Source organism: Gymnoscopelus microlampas (genome assembly GCF_963454915.1).
Source record: "Gymnoscopelus microlampas genome assembly, chromosome: 1".
Classification (NCBI taxonomy): domain Eukaryota; kingdom Metazoa; phylum Chordata; class Actinopteri; order Myctophiformes; family Myctophidae; genus Gymnoscopelus; species Gymnoscopelus microlampas.
In genome coordinates, this window is record NC_139962.1 from 22,443,257 (window position 1) to 22,469,148 (window position 25,892).

At 41.9% G+C, this 25,892-nt stretch overlaps 2 protein-coding genes across 3 annotated transcripts in view; one reads left to right on the forward strand and one right to left on the reverse strand.

Annotated features, from left to right (window-relative positions):
• esrp2 (epithelial splicing regulatory protein 2) overlaps positions 1 to 21,651 on the forward strand; it is a 36,446-nt gene extending 14,795 nt beyond the window's left edge. The window contains exons 5-17 of one of the 2 annotated variants that reach the window (XM_084066510.1): positions 98 to 212; positions 639 to 734; positions 1,645 to 1,699; positions 3,537 to 3,647; positions 5,257 to 5,389; positions 7,187 to 7,229; positions 9,212 to 9,513; positions 10,770 to 11,003; positions 12,122 to 12,320; positions 14,670 to 14,871; positions 15,898 to 16,093; positions 17,551 to 17,649; positions 21,495 to 21,651. In XM_084066510.1, the coding sequence (XP_083922636.1) occupies positions 98 to 212; positions 639 to 734; positions 1,645 to 1,699; positions 3,537 to 3,647; positions 5,257 to 5,389; positions 7,187 to 7,229; positions 9,212 to 9,513; positions 10,770 to 11,003; positions 12,122 to 12,320; positions 14,670 to 14,871; positions 15,898 to 16,093; positions 17,551 to 17,637 (1,773 nt within the window). In that variant the 3' untranslated portion in view covers positions 17,638 to 17,649; positions 21,495 to 21,651. The remainder of the gene's footprint in view (positions 1 to 97; positions 213 to 638; positions 735 to 1,644; positions 1,700 to 3,536; positions 3,648 to 5,256; positions 5,390 to 7,186; positions 7,230 to 9,211; positions 9,514 to 10,769; positions 11,004 to 12,121; positions 12,321 to 14,669; positions 14,872 to 15,897; positions 16,094 to 17,550; positions 17,650 to 21,494) is intronic. The other variant, XM_084066509.1, reaches the window with a different exon arrangement.
• A 3,061-nt stretch (positions 21,652 to 24,712) lies between these two features.
• On the reverse strand, positions 24,713 to 25,141 carry LOC311043152 (leukotriene B4 receptor 1-like; the record flags this gene model as incomplete). The annotated part of the gene is made up of 1 exon (XM_084054339.1): positions 24,713 to 25,141. The coding sequence occupies one exon, from the start codon at positions 25,139 to 25,141 to the stop codon at positions 24,713 to 24,715; it is 429 nt and encodes a 142-aa protein (XP_083910465.1).
• Between the last annotated feature and the right edge of the window lie 751 nt (positions 25,142 to 25,892).

Sequence of the window (25,892 nt, forward strand, 5' to 3'; positions counted from 1 at the left end):
GAGGGGAGTAGGCAGTATGTTTCTGGTATTCCCTCTCTCACCCCTTAATGTCTGCTTACGCGTAGAGTCTTAATTCCCATTGATCTCTTCTCTTTAGAACCTCGTCCTCCCAGAGTGTTTCTTCTCATTTGTGGACGTGAGGAAAGAGTTTCACAAATGCTGTCCCAACGCCGGCCCTGTGCAGGACCTCACCCCATCCTCCATGCTGGAATGTATCCTCCTTTGTGTGATTATAGTTTGTCGTGTTTGCATTTTCAGTCTGTTGACCTGCATCATAGCTGTGGGGCTTCATGGTAAAAACCTAAATACTGAACCCTATTTTCATGTGTGGATCAGAAATCCAGCCCTTCCTGCCAAAAGTAGTTTCATCTTAATGCTACAGTGCGATCCACACTTATTACATGCAGATTTCGTCTTAGAGGAGCGTTATAAGTTTGGTCTCACAATGATACAAATTCACTTCTAAATAAATTAAATGACAATATTCCAAAATACAATTACAAAAGAACAAAATACTATTGCCAAGATGAGAATCAAACTATCCAAGTTGAGACATTTTTTGTGATAATCTAAAAATGGTTGACTGTGTCCACTGTCAATTTTGAGAGGGTAGTTTCCTTAACTGCTTGTGTGTGTAGATGTGGGTCTTCCTCCCATGTCGGAGCAGGTGATGGGCTTGACGGAGGTGAAATGTATGGTTCAGATAATCCTCCACCTCCTGGCTGAACCCAACAGTAAGTAACGACACACGCACAGTAATAATCACGCACATCCCACTTCATAACAAAGGTGCTGAAAGGGAAAAACAAATGCCACACACACCCATAGTAGTATCAGTAGTAGTAATAATGATAATGATGCTAATATCTCAGATTTGTGTAGCATTTTTCTAAGTACTCTAGTCGCTTTCCATTGAAAGAAATGAGATGAGAAAACAACTTTATTAGGAAAAGGCTAAATAAAATAAGTGTAATATTTATAAAAATGGTAAAACAAGGGTTTAGAAACATCTCAACTCAACCCCAAAGTACAGTACACAGAGTAAAATCTTCAGTGTTGATTTAACTCTAAGAGGGTACAAATGTAGGGTCCATTTGGTTACATGTGTGGATAAAAGATCACTGAGGATTTCATTTACCCCAATACCAAGTAACTGTTTTGCAATCAGAAGGTATTTGCCTCTATGCTAAACCGTGCTTATTTTTTGCGGTAAACCTTAAACCATGAAACTGGCAACCTACCTGAAATGGATTTTTGTTATTATAGTTGCTGTTGCTGAGCAAACAGAATATAGAGATTTAACCTTTTCACAAAAAAACTTTTGTTTGAACCAGAAAATGTCACATACTCTACTTTGAACCCACACGATGCTGCACTTAAGGGCAGCGTAAAACAAATCCAAGTATTTTCTTTCCATCTGCCTGTGGCGATCCCCTCTCCACCATACCCCGTTATTAAATGCCAAGCCCATCTATCTCCTGGGTGTGATTGTCTAATAGGAATGGGAAATGAAAACACAAGCTGCTAGGCTGGGCTAACCTGTTCACCGCAAAACGAAAAAGAGTGTCTTCAGTCTAAAGAAATCTTACTATCTCCTATAATGAAGTTTATACTCATTTGTGTGTTATTATCTTTCCCCGCCAGATCACAAGTTCTCCTGCTTCGAAGCGGTGAAGTACAAGTTTGAATCCGGTGCATGGTACGTAGGGGCTTTGACCTTTTTCTGAATCTATAGAGACTATCCATCTCCCTTGCAGTGTCGTGCCGTGTTGAACCACACCTATTAGCCAGGGCTGTAGTTTAGAGTTCTGGCTCACGCCTGACTGACTACCCAACTCCCATGTTCAGACCTCAGGCTCCTGCCATTGATTACAGCAACAAGGAGACCACAAGGGTGTAATTAAAGCTGTCCAACTTTGCCATCAAGCGCTCACCCAGCTATCCTGTCGCAGTGTGATCAAATCCCGCCTTTCTCGCACAGCCAATAGCCTATTGCCTTGACAACCCCTGGCATTTAACAGCAGGAGTGTGTTACTGTGTTTGAGCACTTTCTGTGTAAGTGGCTTCAGTGGCAGAGCCTCAGTGGGCAGTCTGTTACGTTTAATTGAAGATGGTGTTGGACAGGTAACTTCTCCATATTAAGTTAGAAATTCTAAAAGCAAGTGAAGTTTAATTGTATAGCACAACAAGGCAATACAAAATGCTTAACATAAAACATTAAAGTTAAACTGTAACTTTTTCAGTTATTTTTGATACATTCTTTCTCTGGTACTTCATATGTTTCACAATAACCTTTCCACATGAACATCTTCTCTAAACACTATTAAAATCTACATTTATTAGTGAGTGTCTGCCCCAGCCACCGGAAATGTACTGGAAATGTATTTATTTTTATATTTTCAGAAGACTTGTTGCATTTCAAAATATCCTTGCGCTAGGACTTTGCAGCATTCTTTTTGAGTGGGTGGTTCCATATAGATAAACACTGTAATGACCAGGATGTCGAAAAAGCCTTCTTAACATTGCGACATTAAGACACAGAGTATTAAGAGATTAAGTAGAATAATAACGGATGGAATTAAAAAAACAGTGCAGAAGAAATGATGGAAAAAAAGAAACCTTTAGTAGAAGGCAGTGGCAAAGATCTTAAGCTTTGTTTTAAAAGAACCGAGTTGCAGCTGCAGTTTTCTGGGAGTATTTTCCATACAGTATGTGGTGCATAAAAACGAAACGCTGCTTCTCCACGTTTAGTTATGATTCTGGGGACAGAAATTAGACTTGTCCTAGGTGACCTGAGAGGTCTGAATCAATAATGCTGGACTCACACATGCGCTACAGCCAACGCATCTGAAACACAAGCCTATCCGCCAGACGCGGCCATTTGATTTAAACATTTCCCACGTTCTCTTACGGGTGGTGGGCATTGCCGGCATGAGTGCCTGTTTTCCTGTGTGTGGTTTGTTTGACTTGCATTGGCGTTTTGACTCACTGAAAGAAAACTACATGGCTGCTTAGAGGGCTCAACGCACGGTGCTTCTGTCCTTTGGTTGGCGCCCCGGTTCATCAATGTTGAACCCGGCGCTTCACACACGTCAGACTTACTACTTTTCTCCCATGTAATGGAAGTGAACTGGAAAAATGCTGCGTCTGAAGCGCGTATATGTGCGAGTCCAGCCTCAAGCTAAAAGCTACAGATGCAGAGGCATTTAAAGAATGTGCTCTCACAAAGACAATCCATACTTAATCACCGTAGCGTCCCAATTCTGGGCATGACATGCTAGGCGAACATTCTCTAAAAAATGAATAGGCCAACATTTGGTGAAAATAGTTTAGCTATTTGATGTACAAGGTATGTAAGGTGTACACACACACACACACACACACACACACACACACACACACACACACACACACACACACACACACACACACACACACACACACACACACACACACACACACGCACACTGTTCACATCCTGTTCTAATCATGTGTGTCCCTGTATTTCCCTCGTTTGTGTGTGTGTTTGTACACAGCAGTAAGACAGAGCCAGTAGACAGTGAGACGGTGATCAGAGCGCGAGGCCTGCCATGGCAGTCCTCAGACCAGGACATCGCTCGCTTCTTCAAAGGCCTCAACATTGCCAAGTATGTTGAAGCTTTAGAGGTCTCTTCCAGTGACCCGGTCAAACCGTTTACGCTTCTAAGCTTCTCTGGCCGCCGTCCATTTCAAAACATGAACTCTTGATTATCCCTACCGGGCCACAGGCCCAATCAAAAGGAGGTTCTGGTGTGCAGTAATCAGGCCAGGGGTGAAGAAGTGGAAGGACTAGTTCCTCCTATGTTTGCCCTATAAACTAGTGGTTCTCAAACGTTTTAATTTCAAGGACCCCATAAATGAGTGTACACATGGAACCAAATGGGTCCATTTGGTTCCATTTGTACACTCAGAGTTACAGACCTGTAAGGGTCCATTTGGAACCCTCTCAAGCCCTAGAAACTAATGAGGTACTTGCTAGGCCTGGTCAAGGCTTGGAGAGAGATGGCTCTTTGTATAACCGTAGTCCCGGACTCCGGGCTTTCCAGAAGGTGGCATACCCGTTTCTTGTTCCAGTTCATTTTCCCATAGATTTGTTTCATTGGCTCAGCAGCTGATTTGAACTGGAAACACTTGTTTGTTAACGGCTCTAATGCTTGTTGTACTTATCCATTTTTCATTCATCTGAAATGATAGCCCAACAGATTAATCAACTTTTGACAAAATATGCAAAAATAAGGCACAGGATACATTTTGTGTGTGTTAATGAATAATAGTTAAAGGTAGGGTAAGTGATATTTTTTGGTTAAAACAAAAAGTATTTTGTTAAAAGGTTAAAGCACTATATTCTGATAGTAATCATTGCTATAGAGTGTTCTTTAATAAACAGAAAATACATTTTCCGGTAGGTGTCAAAATCTCAGCCAATCAGGAGAAAGTACCCATTTTAAAGCTTATTTTTTATAGTGTTCCAGTTCCAATTTTGCCTGCTCATTTCTTAGTGTCATCACTTACAATTTCACTTGTTTAATCTATATCCTGATTGAGTTCTCTATCCTGATTGGATAAAATTGGAAACTGAAACGAAAATGCTTTTTCTGTTTTATAAAGAGCTGGAGAGACAAGGAGACTCCTTTTTACTGAACAAACACTCTATAGCAATGAGTACTATCAGAATATAGAGCTATTTAACACTTATTTTAACCAAAGAAAATCACTTACCCTACCTTTAAGCTCTATCGGTCCTTAGCTGCTGGATAATCAAGCTCAGTGGTTTAAAAATGTTTTGTGCCCAATGCACACCAATGGGCAAGTCAAAATCACACCTGTATTCATAAAGAAAATAGCCGATGGCTGCAAACTCGCAATGCGTCGCGGGAACTGTTGTTAGCTTGTGGAGCTGCTACCTTTGAAAATGTTTGCGGGAAAAAATAGAATGTTTGCATTAAAAATGTATTAAAATTAACAATTTGCACCTATAATGATATGCCCATATAGGGATGGCAGGTTGAAAGTGGTTAAAATATGTTTTGTTACGGTATAGAATTTGCCTTTGTATTGGAAAGTGCACATAAAGTACTGATATAGTAAATTAAAAGGCACATCTGGACTTGTCTCACGGCCTTGGGACCGTTTGGAAATCTAGCTAATGTATAAATGTCACATCTTCATCATACAGAAGGTAACACTGTGTGTGTGTGTGTGTGTGTGTGTGCGCAGGGGCGGTGTGGCCTTGTGTCTGAACGCTCAGGGCAGGAGAAACGGAGAGGCCCTGGTTCGATTCGTCAACACAGAGCACAGAGATCTGGCCCTGGAGCGACATAAACACCACATGGGCAGCAGATACATCGAGGTTCGAACCTGTTTACTCTACACTGTAAAATCCTCAGTGTTCATTTAACTCTGAGAGTTAACAGCTTCATGAATTAACACAGCAATTCATCCATCATGAATTAACACTGCAATCCATCCAGAATATACACAGTAAAATCCTCAGTGTTCATTGAAGGGTCCAATTTGATACATATAACCTATATATCCTTGTGACATAAGTCTTAAACTGATGTTAATTGCTATTCGTAATGGCCTGTTACTTTGAAGTTGTGGATCTCACTTCTCACATGCTTCATAACTTATGTGAACATAATTCAACGCTTGGCTGAATTGAATGTTCCTGTATTGAAGACAAGAGTTCATCTACAGTGAACTTTGAATGAAGCCAGGTAGCCCCCCCCCCCCCCCCCCCCCCTCGCTGTAGCTCTGGGACTCAATCACATACCATTGCCATCGAAAATTGGGGGACCAGACGATGCGGTCTAACTTTGGCGGCTTTCCATACATAGTATCAGCTCTCCTCGCCTCTACTTTACTGATTTTACTCTGGGTTTTTCTATTGCACTGGACCCCCCTCATAGTGCTCTCCCGTCCCCCATCTAAAAGTGACTAAACCTGTACAGTCCAACAAAAACTGTTTCTGGCCATGCAATTGTTCAACATTGGTTGATTTCTCATTTACAAAATCTAGTTTAAACTTTTCTAAATAGCTAATCGCCCCGTATCTGTGGGAGTGTGCAACACAGACTTGTAATGAAATAAATGTTCCACTGCACACAGTGACATTTACAGTATATTCACAACAATAGTGACATTTAACATCAGGGTGAACATGGCCACAATAATAACAAATACCCAAACTAGCTCTGTGGGAAACAGGCTGCCTTAACCCTGCTAGTTAACAAAAGCGGACAGAGTTACTAAACCTCAAGTAAAAAATAAAACGGTCTTAGTCTACAACAAAACTGGTGATTCAGCCCTACTGCTCCGTGCTATATTTATATTTTTCTCTTGGAGTTCAACATCCAGCAAACAGACAAACACAATGCAATCTAATCTCACCAATTTCTGCCACACCAGCAATTACTGTTCTTAAATTTAATTCTGAGTGGCATTAAACTGTCTTAAATCTGACTTGGCTAAGCCTGCAGAAACCCTGACACACGGGAGACATCCTCACAAAGAGAAGATACAAAATATAATACACATATAAACACAACATTTTAAAAGGTTGTTTCACAGCGGAATGCAATATTACTGTCTTTACTGAAACGATCTGTAGGAGCTATGGACTACCTTTTTAAATTTTGTATACAACATTTGGAAATGGGTCAAAAAAAGAACGTCACCCCTCAATTCTAGGTGGCAGTGCTATGTGACAGAGTCCCAGAGTTCACAGATGGGACTAATAGTGGGGCCACCCTGCTAACTAAAGTGATGCTGTGAATAAATGGATACTACACTGCTATCTAAAGTGATAGATTGAATAAATAGATACCAACCTGGTATTTAAAGTGATATACTACACTGCTATCTGAAGTGAATAGATGCCAACCTGTTATCTAAAGTAATGGTTAATAAATAGATACTACCTAACCTGCTGTCTGAATTGAATAACTGGATCTCACATATGAGTATCTTAACTCGTCCCCCACTACTGATTTCATGTTCAATGCTCGCTTTGTTTTTGTGAAACAGGTTGAAGATGGCCATTTTGCTCAATGTCATCTTGTGGGCAGTATACATGACATGTTGTTCCCGCACGGTTTTGAGTTGCTGTTAATTGCTAAAGCTAAACCTGCTCTCGTCCGTTCAGGTGTACAAGGCCACAGGGGAGGAATTCCTCAAGATCGCTGGAGGTCAGATTTCAGATTTTTTTCCTCTTTTTTCCCCCTAGCCTCCTTTCCCTCTCTCCTCATCTCTCTCTTCCTCTGAAGAGTCATGTTGAAAGGGTTTTGCTTAGTGTGTATGTGTGCGTGCGACCGTGCGTGCATGTGAGTGTGTGTGTGTGTGAGCCTTCAGTTACAGTCTTACCCCTCATCACCCAGACGGAGCCCTCCCCATGTAGGTAAAAGAGCAGGTTGTTAGAAAACAGAAGGGAGTCTCTTGCTCTCTCTCCGCCTCTCATCCTCTTACTTCCTCTTTTACGCTCTACCCTTCTCCTTTGCCCTCCGTTTCATCCTTTTTTATATCCCTCTTTCAGCCACTTCTCTCTGCGTATCGCCCCTCGCCTACTGACTTGTGTGCCCCCTCCGCCCGAGACTCTCCAGCGGCTTATCCTGTGGGGAATGAAAGGCGCTTTGTGAGCTAAGCCCCCCTTCCCCTCATCCCCTGCCCACCCCTCTTGGAGCTGGAGAGAAACCTTACCCCCCCTCGGCTAACAGCAGCTCACCTGTTCACTCGGGTCCCAAGCACCGCTCCCAGGGGGGAGAGGGGGCTGTCGGCCGGTGAAAAGCCCAGCTCAGTGCTCACACAAAGGGGGTGTGAAGAGACAAAGGCAGGGCCTAGTCCTCTGGAGCACACGGCGCGGCAGGCTGCAGCACCGCGGGACATGAGTGGGGGGTTGGCGTGCGGTATGAGACGGAAGTGGGCAGAGGAGAGAGAGAGAAAAGAATAGGGCTGCAACTATCCATTATCTTGTTAGTGATTATTCTATTAATTACTTTTTTGATTAACCCATTAAGACCTGAGGCGATTCTTTAAAAAAAATCTCAATCCTAGCAGTTTTTTGAAAAAAATATAAAAAATATTTTTTCACAATTTTAAGAAATCTAAAGTGACACAGATGCGTTCCAGGTATTAATGGGTTAATTGATTAACGAATCGATGCAAAAGAATTCGAAGCAAAAATAGATGCGTGACACACACTTGCCAAAAATACCTGAGATAAAAGCTCACAACGGGTCTCTCAACACGACGTGTTGTGAGCTTGTAGATCAGGTATTTTTGCTACTTTTAAAATATTTGAAAGGGGGAAAAAAAGCTAAATTGAAATCCCTCCCACAAACCAATTATGTTTAGTAAAATTAAATTGATTAGTTCGGTTAACTGTTGCTCCCCTAAGACGGAGAATGAATGACAGAGACAGACATGACTCAAGGCAGATAAATGACATCGGCATCCAGTCTGTCTGTGGACTTTGTCCAGACAAGATGAGATCAATATAGATTGAAGGCACGTTGGACTGTCAGCAGATAGACGTCACACATCAGAATGCTCTTCTATTCAGAGCAGTAGAGAAGGGAAGCCAGTGCAACCAGAATGATCTGTTTATGACGGAAGAGAAGGGAAACCACACAGAGAATATATGTATGTCAACTATGTAAAACATTCACTAAACCTTCAAAACCTCTTGCATGCATTCTGTCTTTGTGATCTGACAGCTGCGGTATAAGGTAGAACCTGTTGGTGATGGTTTAGTCCAGTGGTTCCCAATGTGGGGTCCGGGGACCCCCAGGAGTGCTTGAAGGGGATCCCCAGCAAGATTAGTTAATATAGCATTACAATCATTTTCACCGCTGTAACCCTATTTTATACTTCGGCTATTCAAAAATTGTTGGTCTCCTATTTTCGAAAACTTATGAAAAGTTGATAATAATAATAATAATATATAAAAGAATAGCATTTTGTGCCTGGCAACATTTTAGAAAAATCTGGAATTTTAACATTTTAGAATTTTCTAAACACAAATCTCTTCTGGGGGTCCCCCTGGCACACATGTTTTTCAGATTTGGGGATCCTTGGCACGAAAAAGTTTGAGAACTACAGATTTAGAAGGCATTTTGTTAAAACCAGGGGTTTCACATCTCGTCCTGCTTTATGTTCCGAACCAAAAACCCAGGCACGTCCAACGAGGTGGCCCAGTTCCTGTCCAAAGAGAACCAGGTGATCATCCGAATGCGAGGGCTCCCCTTCACTGCCACGCCGCAGGACGTCCTCACCTTCCTGGGCCCGGAGAGCCCCGTCACGGACGCCACGGAGGGCCTGCTGTTCGTCAAGTACCCCGACGGCCGGCCCACCGGCGACGCCTTCGTGCTCTTCTCCTGCGAGGAGTACGCCCAGAACGCCCTGAAGAAGCACAAGCAGATCCTCGGCAAGCGCTACATCGAGCTGTTCCGCAGCACGGCCGCAGAAGTCCAGCAGGTACTGATGATGATGAAGAGGAGGAGGAGGATGATTTTGATGCAGTGTGAGCCTCTGATGGCTCTGAAAACTGCCCTTTCATTGTAATCTTCTGTTTTAAATTCCAGAAATCTCCCAAATAGCCACTTCTGATGCTCAGAAGTGGCTCATGCATTGAGACATACTGTAACTGGGTGCCTATACTGTTGTGAAGGTTTGATCTCCTCATTCACCCAGAGGTCATTGGCAGCTGGCATTTCCAGGGAATGCTAGTTTCAGTACAGCATTAGAGATAGTATAGCGTTGCTGTTGGGTGGGAAACCTTGTATGTCCAAAATCGTTCCTTTTTTTTAGATTTTTTTAAACATTGTGGTGTGCGTTGTGAGCTTGTAGATCTGCTATTTTCACTACTTTTGTAGTGAAAATCGCAAGTGTGAGTAACGCTTGGATATCCATGCTGGTATACTGTATATTGTGGTATGAGGAACAGGATACAGTAAAGCAGTAAAGCATACTTTAAAAACACGTATAAAACTAGAAGCTATAGAATTTACTGTACCCCTGGAAGGAAACTTCTGTCACTAAGAACAAAAGTTCTCTTGTCGTCTTTTGTGTTGAAACAGGTTTGTGTTGGTTTCTTCTGAAATACCGACTTGCACAACAACAGATGTGTCATAATTATCATAACTCTGAATGTGGAAAAGTGGTCAAACCAACCACGTCTGGGGATTCCATAAGTGACATGATGTTGGACACTTGCAACATTTGATGAAGCTGTCATACTATTGCTCAATTACTTAAAACCCTGAACGTATTTGATTGAATAACATGTTATTTAAATGGACTTTCACTTTAAAACACTTTTGGGGGTCCTTTGCTCGTCTGCTCAGGATGTAGATGTATGATATCCCTCTGATCAGACATGCCCCCCTCCTACATAAGCCCAATTGAACTTAAAATTCCGCGTTAACCATGTTTTCAGGGATGCATGTTTTCACAGTCATTGAAAACAAACATCCCTACTTTTGGTGACTGATATTGTCCTTAATGAATGGCGAGACCTTCATTTCTCAATTCCATTTTATTGTGTTAGTATTTTCTGTATTCTTACGTTTTCTTGTGCCTATTTTGCCTTATTTTTTTGTTTAGCAAGTTTTTCTCTAATTAAGACAAACATTGCTTTGACGATACATTCTGAAAGGGCTAAAGGTTCACTGCAAGTCAACGAGGAATTGAAGATCGACCGGTTAGCTCACTTTTCCCCCTCCATGTGACAGGTGTTGAACCGCTACATGTCCACCCCTCTGATCCCCACGTTGCCCCCTCCTCCTATCGTACCCATGCCGGTCATGACCTCGCCCCAGTACCTTCCGGCCACCAACAGCACGCGTGACTGCGTGCGGCTGCGCGGCCTGCCCTACACCGCCGGCATCGAGGAGATCCTGGAGTTCCTGGGAGAGCACACAGTCGACATCAAACCTCATGGAGTCCACATGGTCCTCAACCAGCAGGTCAGATCATGGGGGTCAGGGCATTCGCAATTCGAGCATACTGCTCAGTGGGATGTGTATTCTTCACAATTTAAACCAGTGGTTCTCAAGCATTTTAATTTCAAGGACCCCTATAACTCTTGAGAGTTACAGACCTGTAAAGGTCTGTTTGGAACCCCCCTTGAGGAATCCATAGGGTCCCTAGACCCCACTTTGAGAACCACTGATTTAAACCCTATATACTTCTGGGCTACAAGCTCGCAGCTTGTGAGCTTGTAGATCTGCCATTTTCACGAATGTTCACCTATTATGACATGCCAGAATAGGGATGCCAGGGAGCAACAGATCAGCTGGGAATTCAAATCATGTGAAAAACAGTAGCTTTGTTATTCATTTGGCATTCTCATAAACAATAAATACGTTATGTACATTTTGGAAATCTGTGTTTAAACAGCTAAATCGGCCTGGCCCCAACATTCAGAAAATGTGTAAATAAGCAGCAGTTATGGTGAACATTTCTGTTCTTTCCTTTAAAAATCAACTGAGATGTTGTTTATATGGACTAGTATGTAAATATCTGAAGTTGTCCCTTGTCTGTTCCCCTATCTTTTTAAAGCTGTGGGTTTGAATCTCATGGCAACTGAAAGAGTCTTCATTTTTCTCATTCCAATGCTATCTGTTTACCTCTCCCCTGCACTGTAAAATCATCAGTGTTATTTGCAGGTTCATTCATAAACTCTTGAGTTACAAATGGATAAATAAACACTGAGGATTTGAGTGTCTTTTTCTCTCTTTCCCGATGTATTTTACGACAAATACCTCCACTAACAATGCAGATAACCACTTAAAACCAGAAATATTTAATTGAATGCTCATCACATGATGTAATTATGTGTTACTATTAGTAGTCTGGAAAATATGATGGCATCCTGCATTTTCTTTCAACCTCTTAAACCCTACTTGGCTGACCAGCGTTCCCCATGGTTCTATTCTAGGTCTGCTCCTTTCTTCCCTCTACACCAAATATCTTCGCCAAAAATGGCTAGTTGTTTATTTTTTGCCCCAGAATAGCAAACAATTAACTTGTGGTTAATTACTGTGCATTTTTAACAACGTGTCTCTCTCTCTTGCCTCTCCAGGGACGACCATCAGGCGATGCCTTCATCCAGATGAAGTCCTCTGACAGAGCCTTCATGGTCTCCCAGAAGTGTCATAAGAAGACGATGAAGGACCGCTATGTGGAGGTGTTCCAGTGTTCCACTGATGAGATGAGCATCGTTCTGATGGGAGGAACGCTCAATCGCAGTGGGCTGTCCCCTCCACCCTGCAAACTACCATGTAGGTACCCTTGTAGTCATGGAGTCACTAGTCTACTGGCTTCACTAGTCTACTCGAGTCTTCTTATTTTCTCTCCTACAACACAGTTGTTAATATAAGTCGTTAAGTCTTGTTTATTAGTGGGAATGCCCAGGGACCTCTTCATTCGATTTTTGTATTTGGCACACCATTTTATATTTGGTCACGGAAGTTCAAGATATCTCTGGTATTTTGCAATTCTGTAATTGATTGCAACTTTTGATAGTTTTCATTCTGCCATAAAAAAAATGCTGTCTTTCAAAAACAGAAGCCATAATATATAAAACAAATTTAAAACCAATTTAAATCAGGAAATGTATAATAAACTGTATATTTGTAATTCACAACAAAAAAAATATTGCTGTCAAAGAATCGATCATCACAAAAATAATTGATCTTCTGAATAAATCTCCCCCCTCCCGCACCTCTACTTCTTTGTTGGTGCTTCTATCAGTGTTGGGTATGTTGTGGTTTAAAGCCAGTGCCTGTGTGTAGTGCACTAAATGGTGCATTGACTGCCTGGTGTACTTTGATCTGTGGAGCTCCTATCTCACTAGTGAGGGAGATTAGATTTGGGCTTATCAGCCTCTAAGCAGCCCCCCTTCCCAGTTTCACAATACGCTCATTGATGACCATCCATTACTCTGTTCACTCTAATCGTCGCTGTCGCGTAGAAACCTTGTATGTCCAAAACTATCATTTTTCGTTGGTTAAATATTCATAAAAACCCACAGATAACTACTTAACCACTTTCATAATCACTTAAAAAAAAAATCAAGAATAGCCGATCTACAAGCTCACAACGTGTCGCATTGTGCCGTGTTTGAGCTTGTAAATCTGCTATTTTTGCTAATTTGGCACGACACTCTTGTACAACGAAGTAGGGCGTTAATTTACAAAACGCATACATTGATATGTGGAGATATGAGGTTTCTACCGGACAACCGCGACTATGTGTCACATTGTATAGTTCCTGTGAAGAAGCCCGTTTGTGTTTTCACATAATCTTTGACCCCGATCTCGCTGGAATTAGTCGTGGAGGTCACATTTGGTTGCCAGGTACTGTCAGCTTAACAAACCTGGCAACCCGGAGCCCCTTTTGCAAGGTCGGCAGTGTCATGTGTCACCAGTGTTTGCTGTGTGGAATGGTGTGTAGCTGTGTGGTCGCCCACAGCCCTGCTGCTTGACGTTTGTATGTAAATACAATCACACTGACCTGTGCATGTCCACACACACACACACACACACACACACACACACACACACACACACACACACACACACACCCACACACACACCTGTTTATGTTTACATTGGAAGGAGGACAGCTTCAAGGACAGAACATGCAAAGCTCTCTGATTAAGGCTTGAATTCTGTCAACTTTGCTGTAGTATTAGCGATGCACGATTGAAGGAACATGGCTGTTTAATGCCATTTTAATGAATGAATAAAATGATATTTTAACCAATCTGTCTGTATGCTAGAGTACTACTGTGTGTTAATACAATAACTAGCTAGTACTTCTGCAGTGGTTGGAGGGAGGTCTCCGGTGTCGGATAGGACACCGGTTGACTATGTCAATAAAGTTATTCGAAGCAGACGGCCCATTGGGTTGGACACTAGATGACTGAGAAACATTGTTGTGATTTAACTCTCTCCGTCGGGAGAGGTAGACAATGCACAATGCAGAACCTACAGAGAGGTACCTACAGAGATAGGTACCTACAGAACCTACAGAGAGGTAGACAATGCACAATACAGAACCTACAGATCGTAGCTTTAACACAGTAGAGTAGAGGATGGTTAAATGTCTCGCTACTGAACCATCAGTCTTGGGGCTTCATGTAGCGTTTTGTGTGGCTGTTAAGCCTGAGTTATACTTGGTTGAGTGCCGGTTTTGCACATGGAAAACCGCAATTGTGAGCTTGTAGATAGGCTATTTTTGGTGCTGTTCGTGTCATGAGTACATCCACACAAAACGCGATATAAGCGGGAATAAAAACATCAACCTGTATGAAAGAGGCATCACCAAATTAGAAGTTTGATGTGAAATATTCGCTGATGCATTTTAGGATTGTTTATGCGTCACAGTCCTAGTGTGGAAGTATATTTTATCTAGACTGTATGACAGTCACAAAGTGCTTTATAGTTTTAAAACATAGCAGTATACAACAAATGAGTAAAATAAGCAACCAGTATACAAAAAATGAGTAAAATAAGCAGGCAGACATCAAATCATTAAAGGACATGGCGTGTAGGGACCTTTTTTAGGGTTGTGGACGTACTGTACTGAAGCTGGTCTGTTGTCTGTGTGTCTCCCCTTGTCCCCAGGTCTGTCTCCCCCCACAGCCTATGCGGCTTTCCCTCAAGCAAGTCTAATGCCAGAGGCTGCTCTCTATCAGCCCCCCCTGCTGGCCACTCCCAGAACGGCACAGACTTCGGCACACAGCCCTGCTCCAACCCTCGCCTACTACTCCCCTCAACCTCAGCTCTACATGAATATGAACATGAACTACACTGCATACTACCCCAGGTATATACATGAATTACACTGCATACTACCCCAGGTATATACATGAACTACACTGCATACTACCCCAGATATACATGAGCTACACTTCATACTACCCCAGGTACATGAAATATCTCCTGTGTTGTCGCTGCTATATGACACCTAAATGTCCCTCTGCCTCCGGGGATCAATAAATGTTTATCTCATCTCGGTGTGATCACAAGGCATGCTTCAGGAGGACAGTAGGAGCTGTAGTGTTTGAGTTTTCAGGTTCTCAACGGTACACTTTCTATTTCCATGTTGTTGAGTCCGGAACGGTTGGACTCATTTGCATATGGCAATGTTACCGCTGTAAATCTGAACGCACTTCCTCCTCTCCCTTCTCCTCTGCCTCTAGAGCAGTGGTCCTCAAAGTGGGGTCCGAGGGGGTTCCAGGGGGTCCCCAGCTAAATGATTGATATTTGGGAACTAAATTGTCCCTTATGGGTCTGTAACTCTGAGGCCCTTACGTGTCCATTATGGTTCCATTTGTGCACTCTCAGAGTTATGGGGGTATTTGGTCAAATCCATAATATCAAACTGGGGGTCCTTGAAATGAGCAAGTTTGAGAACCGTTGCTCTAGAGAAGGAACTCCTCTCCCTTCTCCTCTGCCTGTCCATGATTACTCTTCTTTTCTCTCTCTGAAAACGGCTAAAAGTTTACACCTGTAAACCTGTGATGTGACAATGCAGTTGATTTTTATTAGGATTCTAAACAATCAGAACTCCTCCCAAAGTGTGTGTGTGTGACTCAAACTGGTTAGAAGTCACCAGGAGACATGTGTCTGCATGTGACCACACCCAACTATAGTGACTCAAGGCTCTGTTGACCGGAAGAGCTGAGACAAAGGACCCTTTTAATTACCCCCAATAAAGTATGCAACGGGCCACTTTAAATTCTGTAGTCTGTGTTATGTATCATACCCGGTACCATTATGTTAAACAAAACCTTTCAATCCTCTTCATCTCTCGCTATCACCCCCCAACCCACCACCTTGTCCTCTCCAGTCCTCCGGTGTCTCCGTCCACGGTGGGATACTTTGCGGCTCCACCCGGTTCGATGGCAGCAGCGGTAGCCGCCCAGCCTCATCCAGCGGGGGTGGGTTCAGCCATGCTGCCCCAGCCTGGAGCCCTGGTCAGGATGCAGGGCCTGCCTTACAATACCGGCGTCAAGGACATCCTCAGCTTCTTTCAGGGCTACCAGGTCAGTACATCACTGGAGATGAACGACACAAAGGAATGTACGCCATGGCTATCAATGTGTTTATGAAACATGGCAGCCACTCGTGTGTGTGTGTGTGTGTGTGTGTGTGTGTTCGCAAATCGCTGGGCAGACCAGCGCTAAACTTTGTATGCAGGAATGCTTCCAGTGTTGTACCTTGTTAACTGTGTTCCCTTCTTACTCTCAAGTATTCAGTGGCAACATTTAGTTATATCAACCCCAAAGCACAGCCCCTGTCATCCTGGGCCACTGTGTTTTATTGCGCCGTTCAGGGCCTCTGTTAACATGACACTACAGTATACCACTATTCAGTAAGGGACATGTGTACTCTCTCCTCCTTTCTGCTTCCCTTCTCATTGGCCTCAAGCCAAAAGTATAGGTAGAATCTTCTAAGAAAGACGGTATGAACCATGACAGGACTCAGTAAATGTGTCGGCTGAAGGAAACCTGCGATAGCTCGTTGTTGTGACAGAAAATACTGTCTCTGTTTGTTGTACCTTCCGAGTATGAAATAAGGGATGTTATCTGTGCTACTCTTGGGGATGCTGGGTAGAAAAGGGTTCATAATGTAAACAAGAACCCCTGTTTAGTCTGTGTGTGTGTGTGTGTGTGTGTGTGTGTGTGTGTGTGTGTGTGTGTGTGTGTGTGTGTGTGTGTGTGTGTGTGTGTGAGAGAGCAGTTGCCTTCCAGTCTTGAATACTGGCTGAAAGTGAGTAACTTAATCCTTCAGGAGGGAGTGTGTGAGAGTTCCTTAACATTTCGCTGGCTGTCACAAGGCCACTCTCACACAGGCTCTGGATGACAAAGTCATTCCCACACCTGCACCGGTGTTCCTTACAATAGGACCAGCATGCATTGCAGCATACCACTGTAGACCAACATTGTTTTATCCTGTGTCTTCTGTCATTTGCTGTGCTCTTGTACTGAACATGCTGTATGTCCTTTTCTCTGTTACTGTCTTTTGTGTCTACTTCATGTGTTTTGTTGTTTCTTAGCAGCACAGGGATTACCAAACTCATCGGAACCCATTTTTGTCACAGACCTGTTTTTATGGGTCGCAAGTAAAGATCCCCTTTTTACATTGCCTGTATTAAAAAGAAAATCTATAAATAATCCCTACATTTTGCATACATTTAAAACATTTAGGAAACAGTGAAAATAGCAGATCTAAAATGTTGTAGTTCGGCTATTTTCACACTTGAAATGGGGATTAAGTGATTTATTCATTATGTATTTTTGTAAATTATTTCTTTTTGGGTCTCGGGCTGAAAAAGGTTTGAGAACCCCTGTCTCAGCGTGTCTCCTATCTCCATGTATTCCATGAGTGTTTAATGAATGTTTAATGATGTGCCACAGTGTAGCATCTTGCCATTCTGTTTGTCCACCATTATGCTGTGTGTAGTACGTCATTGTGACTGTCACCATTATACTGTGTGTAGTATGCACCTGATGACTACAGCGGAGTACTTCAGATGAGCGATCAGGCCCGGAGTCTCATGCAGGCCAAAGAATGGCTGTGCCTTTAGAGATTCCTCAAGGTAAGAAGACACAGAATGGACTGAGAGGGCATCATCCTGGTCTACTGGGAGATCTATAGATTATGAGGCTACAAGTAGAACATTAACCCATTCAGTCCGGGCAGGAAGGAACGCAGCTGTCATTTTAGATTTCTTTGGCTATTCAAAAAAATAGCAGATCTACAAGCTCATAAAATTGTGAAAATGTGTGTAAATCTTTGAATATATTAAGTTTTTTAAAGTGAATATTTGTAACTCAAATCTTTGCTTCTGGGGGTCCCTGGAACAGCTTATTTTACAAATACATATTAAAAATGTTTTCTAAATCCTAACCGTATGTTGCTATATCAGTGGTGCTCCAACTTTTTCATGTGAAGGACTACCCAAAATTATATGCATTTGGCCGTGGACCCCCATCTCAAAATATTTTGTTCCAGGGACCCCCCCAGAAGCAAAGATTTGAGTTACAAATGTTCGCTTTGAAAATATATATATATTCAAAGATTTGTAAAACTGCTCATGATTTTCAAAAAATAGCAGATCTACAAGCTATCTGCTATTTCTTTAATAGCCAAAGTGTAAAATAATGGTCAAAGTGGTTAAAATCTAAAATGACAGATGCTTTCCCGGTCTTAATGGATTAATTGACCCATTGCCAGCCTTCTGATTGGTCCCTGACCGACCAACCAACCAGCAGGCTCCTTCCACCTTGTTCCGACCTGATTCTGCCTCCTTCTGGTTGTTTATGCTGAGTTTGCTAAACAATTGAAAAAAGATGAACTATACTGCACCCAAGATGCACACTTAAAAAAAAATAAGAATTGAACACATTAAATATCAATACGAGGCAACAGCAACCAATCAGTGTGAAGAGGGGCGGGATCACGGGCAGGACTTGACAAAGGGTCAATTGACCATATTCACAGACATTTTTCTCTTACTTGATATTCGCGAGTATGAAGTCAGAAAAATGGCCGCCCTATGGCTATGGTCAAGTGCCTACGCCTAATAATCTATAGACCTTGTGTCATGTGCTTTTATTGTGCATGGTCATGGTAATTTCATTGGGCATAAGGGAAAAAATGCTACTGTAAAGTTATTTGATAATATTGTCCCAGGAATGTGTCATTTAATTATGTGTGCAATGGCTGAAACTCGAGTAACGAGTTGGACGCAGCCCGAATAGGTCCATGTTATGGTTGTAAATCACCTCTGGTGCAGCAAAATGACATATTTGCTGGTCAATGTTATCAAAGGCTCTTGTCAGTCTATTTGCACGTACTGTACCAGCGAATTTCAAGAAGGTCCATGTGAATGCCTGCTCCATCCTTCTTTAATTCTAAGCTCATAACTCTTAGCATGTCAGCCTGGATCATCTGGGCCTGTATTCACATATCATCAAATTAATAGGACTGTTGATTTTATTTAAATTAATGAACAGATGTCCAAAGCACCTCACAGAGAGCCAGTTTGCACAAGTACTATGACGGTGTAGCTCGCCCGAAGAAAAAAAATGGAGACGGTCACAGCAATTGGCCAGCATAATAATTGCTGTGGAACAAGCGTCCCACTAAACTAGACTGCACTATTACTGATATTAAAAGGTGCTTTAAGTGTTATTTGTTTAAAACATGTGGTTATTAAAATGGTTAAGCTCTATATTCTGATAGTAATCATTGCTATAGGGTGTTTGCTTAGTAACAGAACTGGGAATACATTTTCAGGTCAGGAAACTAATTTCATCCAGTCAGGAGAGAACTAATTTTCAGCTTGAATTTTATAGTGTTCCAGTTCCAATTTTTACTGCTTTTTTTTTGCTTCATCACTTTCAATTTTCAATTTGTTTATTCTGTAGCCTGTAGTAAGTTCTCTCTCCTGATTGGATGGAATTGGTATGCTGACCTGAAAATGTATTTTCCGTTCACTAAAGAGCTGGAGAGTCAGGGAAGACCCATCAGGATATAGAGCCATTTAACTAATTTCAACAAAAGAGAACTTGGTGCACCTTCAAGTATACACTGCATATCATTCCTACCCAGGCAGCACCATTACTGCTGCCCGTTTATAGCATAGAGAAAACATTAATTGACCTAGACTGAGAGGGTAAAAACATATTTTATTTTTCAAATCAACACTCTTATTCTTATGCACCATGTGAACATAGAACCTGAATACGAACCAACCAACCCTCCCTTACTAACTCTTTAATTCACTGTATTTAGTGAAAATACAGTATATTCACTATTCATAGTATGTTTAGTCTCTCAAGCCAGACTGTTGCCTTCCACAAATTTCAGATGCTTCCGTCATACAGTCTGGAGCACGATAGTGCTGAAAACGATCCGGGTGGGTAAAGTGGATGTCCCATCTCGTCTTTGCAATCGCGTACATTTGTCCTACTGTAAATCAAATTAATCGAAGCATATAGCTTGATGCTTAGCAGAAATGAACAATTAATATATATATATATATTTTAAAGATATTTTGTAATATATCTTCATTAATGGAAATTACGATGACAGCTTCCTTGCTCAGCTTTCGGGAGGTGTAGTTCCAGACTATTATAGCATTCAGAGATTGTGGAATAGTAGACTGGCTACGTGAGAATAGTATGTTGGGCTTACGTGGACAATGAACAGTGCAGTCTTGCACAGTGCATATTCCCCTCTCTGATTTTCTTTTTCTAACAAAAGATCCTCTGTAATTAAACTTTATTGTTATTGTACAATGCACAAGTGCCGGTACAACGAAAAGTGAGCACTTTCTGTTGTACCAGCGCGTGTGTGTGTGTGGGTCTCTCGCTCGCTCCGTACCTGTGTGTGTGTGTGTCTCTCCCTCGCTCCCTATCATTCTATCTAATTCTGTTCTCTGAAATTGTAGCCTGGCTGGTTGTTTTCGAGCATAATCTCTAACTTGGATCAGCTTTTTCATTATATATTTTTTCGCATGTCTTTAGAGTGATTTATTTGATTTTCAAGATGTGGAATCAGGTGTCAAGTAATACTACAAATGCATGTTGGGGTTTGTGTGTGTGTTGGGGGCTCATGCTCTGCCTGTGAGGGCCTCCTTTGTGGAACAGAATGTACTCCGCTTTTGCCACAGTTAATCTTTTTCTATCTTACTGGACTGGTTTGATTGGCTTTCTAGGACCCTTTGGTTCTCTCTCAGCCTTGTGGGGGCACCGCCTGGTGTTGGCATGTTGTAATTACAGCAAACAGACTTGCGTGTTGTTCAGGCGTCTGTCTTTCTGTGTGTGTCTAACTGCATGGACCTGTGCCAGTCTTTTTTGATATGTCTGATCTTGTTCTGTCTAGGGGTGAAGTTAATCAATTATACAAAATAATCGTACATTTTTTTATCTAATGTAATCTATTAATTATCCATCCCCATTTTGGACATGTCATTACAGAAGAAATGTTTTAATAAGTGATGCGACGAGTTGAGCTTTCAACTACTGTGGCATGACAGTGTTGTGCAACAAAGTATAAAATAATTCTTAAATGATTAATCGATTTGTTGATGTATAAAAGATTAAAAATATATATTTTTGAAGTGCTTCTTGATTTGATTGATTGAAAAAGTTATCGATAGAATAAACATTAAGAAAATAATCGATAGTTGCTACCCTAGTTCAGTGGTTTTCAAAGTGGGGTCCAGGGACCCTCAGGGTTCTTTGAGCAATATCCAAACGTACCTTTACAGGTCTGTAACTCTGAGAGTGTACAAATGGACCCGTAAGTTGCATTTGTACACTCCTAGAGTTATGGTTGTCTGGTCCTTTTTTTTTAATTAAAATGTTTGAGAACCACTGCCCTGATTCCGTCCTGACTTTGTGTGTGTGTCATGTCTTTTGTCTGTCCATGCAGCTCCATCCAGAAGGTGTTCTTGTGTTGTACAACTACAGCGGCCAGTGTAGCGGCGAGGCCCTGGTCACCTTCCCCAGCAAGGAGGCGGCCCGGCAGGCCATGGCCGAGCGCTCCAGTCAGCTTTTCTACGGTCAGCCGGTCCACTTAGCATTCTGCAACTGAGCACTCAGCCTGTGACGTCCCTCCCTCCTTCCATTGTTGGTCTTCTACTACTGATCCTCAACCCACAATCCTCGCCACTCAAACCACAATGCCACGATCCTCGCCACTCAATACCAAGATGCCAAGAGCTTCGCCACTCAACACCACGATGCCACGATTCTCTCCACTCAGCGCACGATACCACAAACCTTGCCACCTGCACAGAACAGCAGAAACTGTTACTCCTCTAAAATGAGTCATGGCTGCATTAGTTTAATGTGATGCGATACCCATGAAAATTAACTTGCACCTCCCTCACTTATTGTTCCCCTAACTTCTGTGTTTCACTATTTACCACTAAAGGCAATGCACACATTACAAGGCTGGTAGCCTTTTATGTATGGCTGTATGCGTGTATGTCACTTATACTGAATGATCTTGCTTTCAGATGCTGGGCTGTGCAGTGCAGCCTATAAAAAAGCCATATAGACTGCCTAAAATGTATAATAGTACTCAGTAGCAGAGGTACAATGTAAGCTGAAAATGTCCTCTTGACACGTTTAGAGATCGTCTCTACTGTAGCTCCAGTGGCTGCTGGTTCAGAGTCACAGCAATGCCAAAAATGTGCCCTTTTTCTTTTTTTCTCTGTTTGTTTTTGCGCTGTAAAGAGCATTTCTGTGTGGCATAATGCCACCCTGTCTAGTCTGTCCAAGCACTATAGACTTATATCTTTGTTTCTTTAATCAAGTGCCTTGAGAGTCGCATTAAATACCGTTAGACTAGTATGATGATGAAATGATTCTATTATGTATTAATTTGATTGATTTTTCTTCCTTTCAAAAGTGGAGATTGTGTTTTATTTAAATGTGAAACAACTGAGGCATGCCCTGAACCCTTGAAACAGGTGGACGTGGGATGTCTCTCCTTAGTTCTAGTTGCCGGACTGTTTAAACGTGCTTTGATCCTCCTCTGCTTGAAGCTTAATTTATACTCGGCAGTACGACGTTGCATACAGTAGTATAAATTAAGCTTTAGACCAGAACACTGTGTTAAGCTGCTTGAATTCCTCTTCTTGTGACAGGGCTACCCAAAAACACTACTGTATTTGGTTTCTCATCTTTGCTGTGCCTACATATCCCAGAGTGCAATACTGGCCTGACCGAGGCTGGGTCAACCTCTGGTGGCAGAGGAGACAATTTTTTTTGTTTTTGTCTGTTTGTGTCTTTGAAGCAAGTTTGATACTTGTATAAAAACGTAGAACTGTGTATATGACTGTAAACAATAAATACATTGATATTGATATGATTCACTTGGTATAAATTTGGTCTGACAAAGCTTGTTTTCATATACAGTATTGTACAAATGTATGACTTTTTGCGCTAACATTACTCCTGATTTGTATTGGCTGTCAAAGATAAATCAATTTAGTTATTGTAAAATAAAGAAGCAATTGAGCTGCTTGCTACTGACGGTAATATGGTTATATTTACTTTTCTTGGCATTCCTCTGGAATTAGTTGTAGGGGTGCAAGAGTTAATCAAACTAATCACTATAGTTTATATATACATATTAAGAACATTATCAAAGAAAACACACTTATCGACTTCAATTAATCGAAAAAGTAATCCTTGGATAATCACTAAGAAAACACATGGAACATTCTGTACACCTTCGAAAACGGCTAATCTACAAGCTCACGTGAGCCTGGCACCCCACACCCGTCACTCCAAGCTGATAAACCTGAGCCAAGTCTACACCCCCAAACAACACCCTGGGAGCTTGACAATTTGTATTTTCTATGAGGGATTTCATAGGTGTAGAGTCTACTTCTGATGTTATATTTTCAATTGCCGGTCAGTCTTCGGCCTATGTGCTAAAGGTCAAGTCAAGGTCTCTCTCGCACCACCTCATCCAAGCAGGTGTACAAGCAAGCAGCAGATATGTTTGTTGTAACCTTGCAGGTATGCTGGAACCACCCGGGGGCCTATTGCATGAAAGGAGAATTAAATAAGCCTGGATTTAAGTCAAATCCAGATTTGACAAAGTCTGGTCCGTACAGCCAGTTTGGAATTGCAGCCTCCTGAAGGTGATTCTTTAGGGCAGTTTTGAAAGTGAGTAGGGTTTTACACTCCTTTACTCCTTTGGGTAGGGCATTCCACATTTTTGTTGTATAGCATGAGAAAGAGTTCATTCCCTTGTTTTTGCCAAATCTGGGTTGAATATGATCAGTGGAACTGCCTCTGGTGTTATGATCGTGGACTTCATTTATGTTTTGGAAGTATTTTGACAAATACAGGGGGATCCCAATGTTGAGTCGGATCTTGTAGACCAGGACCATAGCAAGTTGTCGTACTCTGTCCTCAACCCTGAGCCATCCAACCCTAGAAAATGAGCAGGGGTTAGATGGGTTGTATGATTGAGGCCAAGAAGTAGCCTTACCAGTTTGTTTTGGGATGTCGACGGCTACTATTCTGTTTGGATTTTTTTCACTGCCTGTTTTTCAGTCAGTCTTTTTCTTAATTTTCTAGGGGAGGCGAGATTTTAGTTCCTGCCACTGATAGCGTCACAATCATTTTTAACCACTTAGCTTTGGCTATTCAAAAATAGCAGATCTACAAGCTCATAGCGCGGCACTGAGTACCCCCCAAAAGCATGTTATTATCACAACTATTCCTTACATAATCTCCCCTAAAACTCCCATATGTTACATGACGACACATTATCACACTAGAGGTTCGGGCCGCTACACAGCCCTCACATCTAGAGTTTGTCATCGCCAATCCGATATGGCCATATATGGAGATCTCTGTATCTATCAGTTCTTCTCCATTTTTATATGTTCGCAAGCTCGAAGACTTGTCTAGGTCCAGTTGTAAATTGCAGACAGGTGCTCTTTTATGGAGGTTTTGAAAGAGAGTTGGCAGTCACACTTTTTGATGGCTGGTGAAACCATCTCAGTACAGATGAATCCTGAGAGGATCAGAATCCAGCAACTATGACAGAGGAAAGGTGTCCTTCTACGACCCTGAAGACATGACTCGCATCTACACTCATAAAGACACCTTCACTGACAAACTCTACCCATATGTACCCCCCCCCCCCCCTTTAGTCATCCAGCGCATCACAAACGGGTAGCGGACACCCATGAAACGTTCCACGCTCATGAGCGTGATGAGGAACACGCTGCTGTACATGCAGACATTGATGACGTACACCATGGCCTTGCAGGAGGCCTCCCCGAAGACCCAGGAGCGGGCCAGAGAGTAGATCCACAGAGGCAGGGAGATGAGCACCAGCAGGTCAGCAACGGCCAGATGCAGGATGAGCACCACGGTGTGGGAACGCTGCTTGACGTGCCTCAGGATGGTCCAGATCACCAGCAGGTTCCCCGGAGCCCCCACCAGGAAGGACAGTCCCAGGATCACACAGGCAACTCTCTCACCTACTGTAGACACATGATCTAACGATTTGCCTGTAATGATCTCTGAGACTGACGAGGTGTTCATTTTGCACAGAGGAAACAGACAGTAGTGTCTGTTACTCTGTTACTCTGTTTATATCCAGACTATATATAGGGCATAGTCTACAATTATTTATTACCTGAAATAGGGGGAGGACTTCAGTTTTAGAGAGAGCAATTCCAAGACACCAAAGGTGGTTTGAGAAGAATTACCTTGCAGTTGCACTACATTATAAGAGTTAACTAAAACTAGGTGTGAAAATACACTTTAGGTCATTTAATTAAAAATAAAAACGTAAGAAAAAAATGAAACTGACTGAAACTATATTTTGTGCTTTCAAACAAAACTAATTAAAATAACATACAAATGTACAAAAATGGATTTAGTTTTATTTTTTAATTCATTTGGTGAAATTGGCCAACACAACAAGCATGCGATTTTTATGTTTATTAGTCAATTACACTCACAAAGTGTTGAGTTTGTATTGTAAAACCTATTCTCTGAACTACTTAAATCTTGCCCCTGACAAATATTCCCCATATTATAATAAAAGCTATTAAACTATTATTAGTTCTAGTATATTATAGTATACTAATCCTGAAACTAATTAAAACAAAACTGAAACTAAACTGAACAGTTATAAACAATAAAAACTAAACTGAAACTAAAATGCACACCCTAACACACCCTATCTGAGGAATCTGCTGTAACTGATACTTAACTCAATAGATTTGTTTTTATAAAATAGAAATAAGAACTACGAAAAAATATAAAACTATAAAACCTTTCCTTGCAT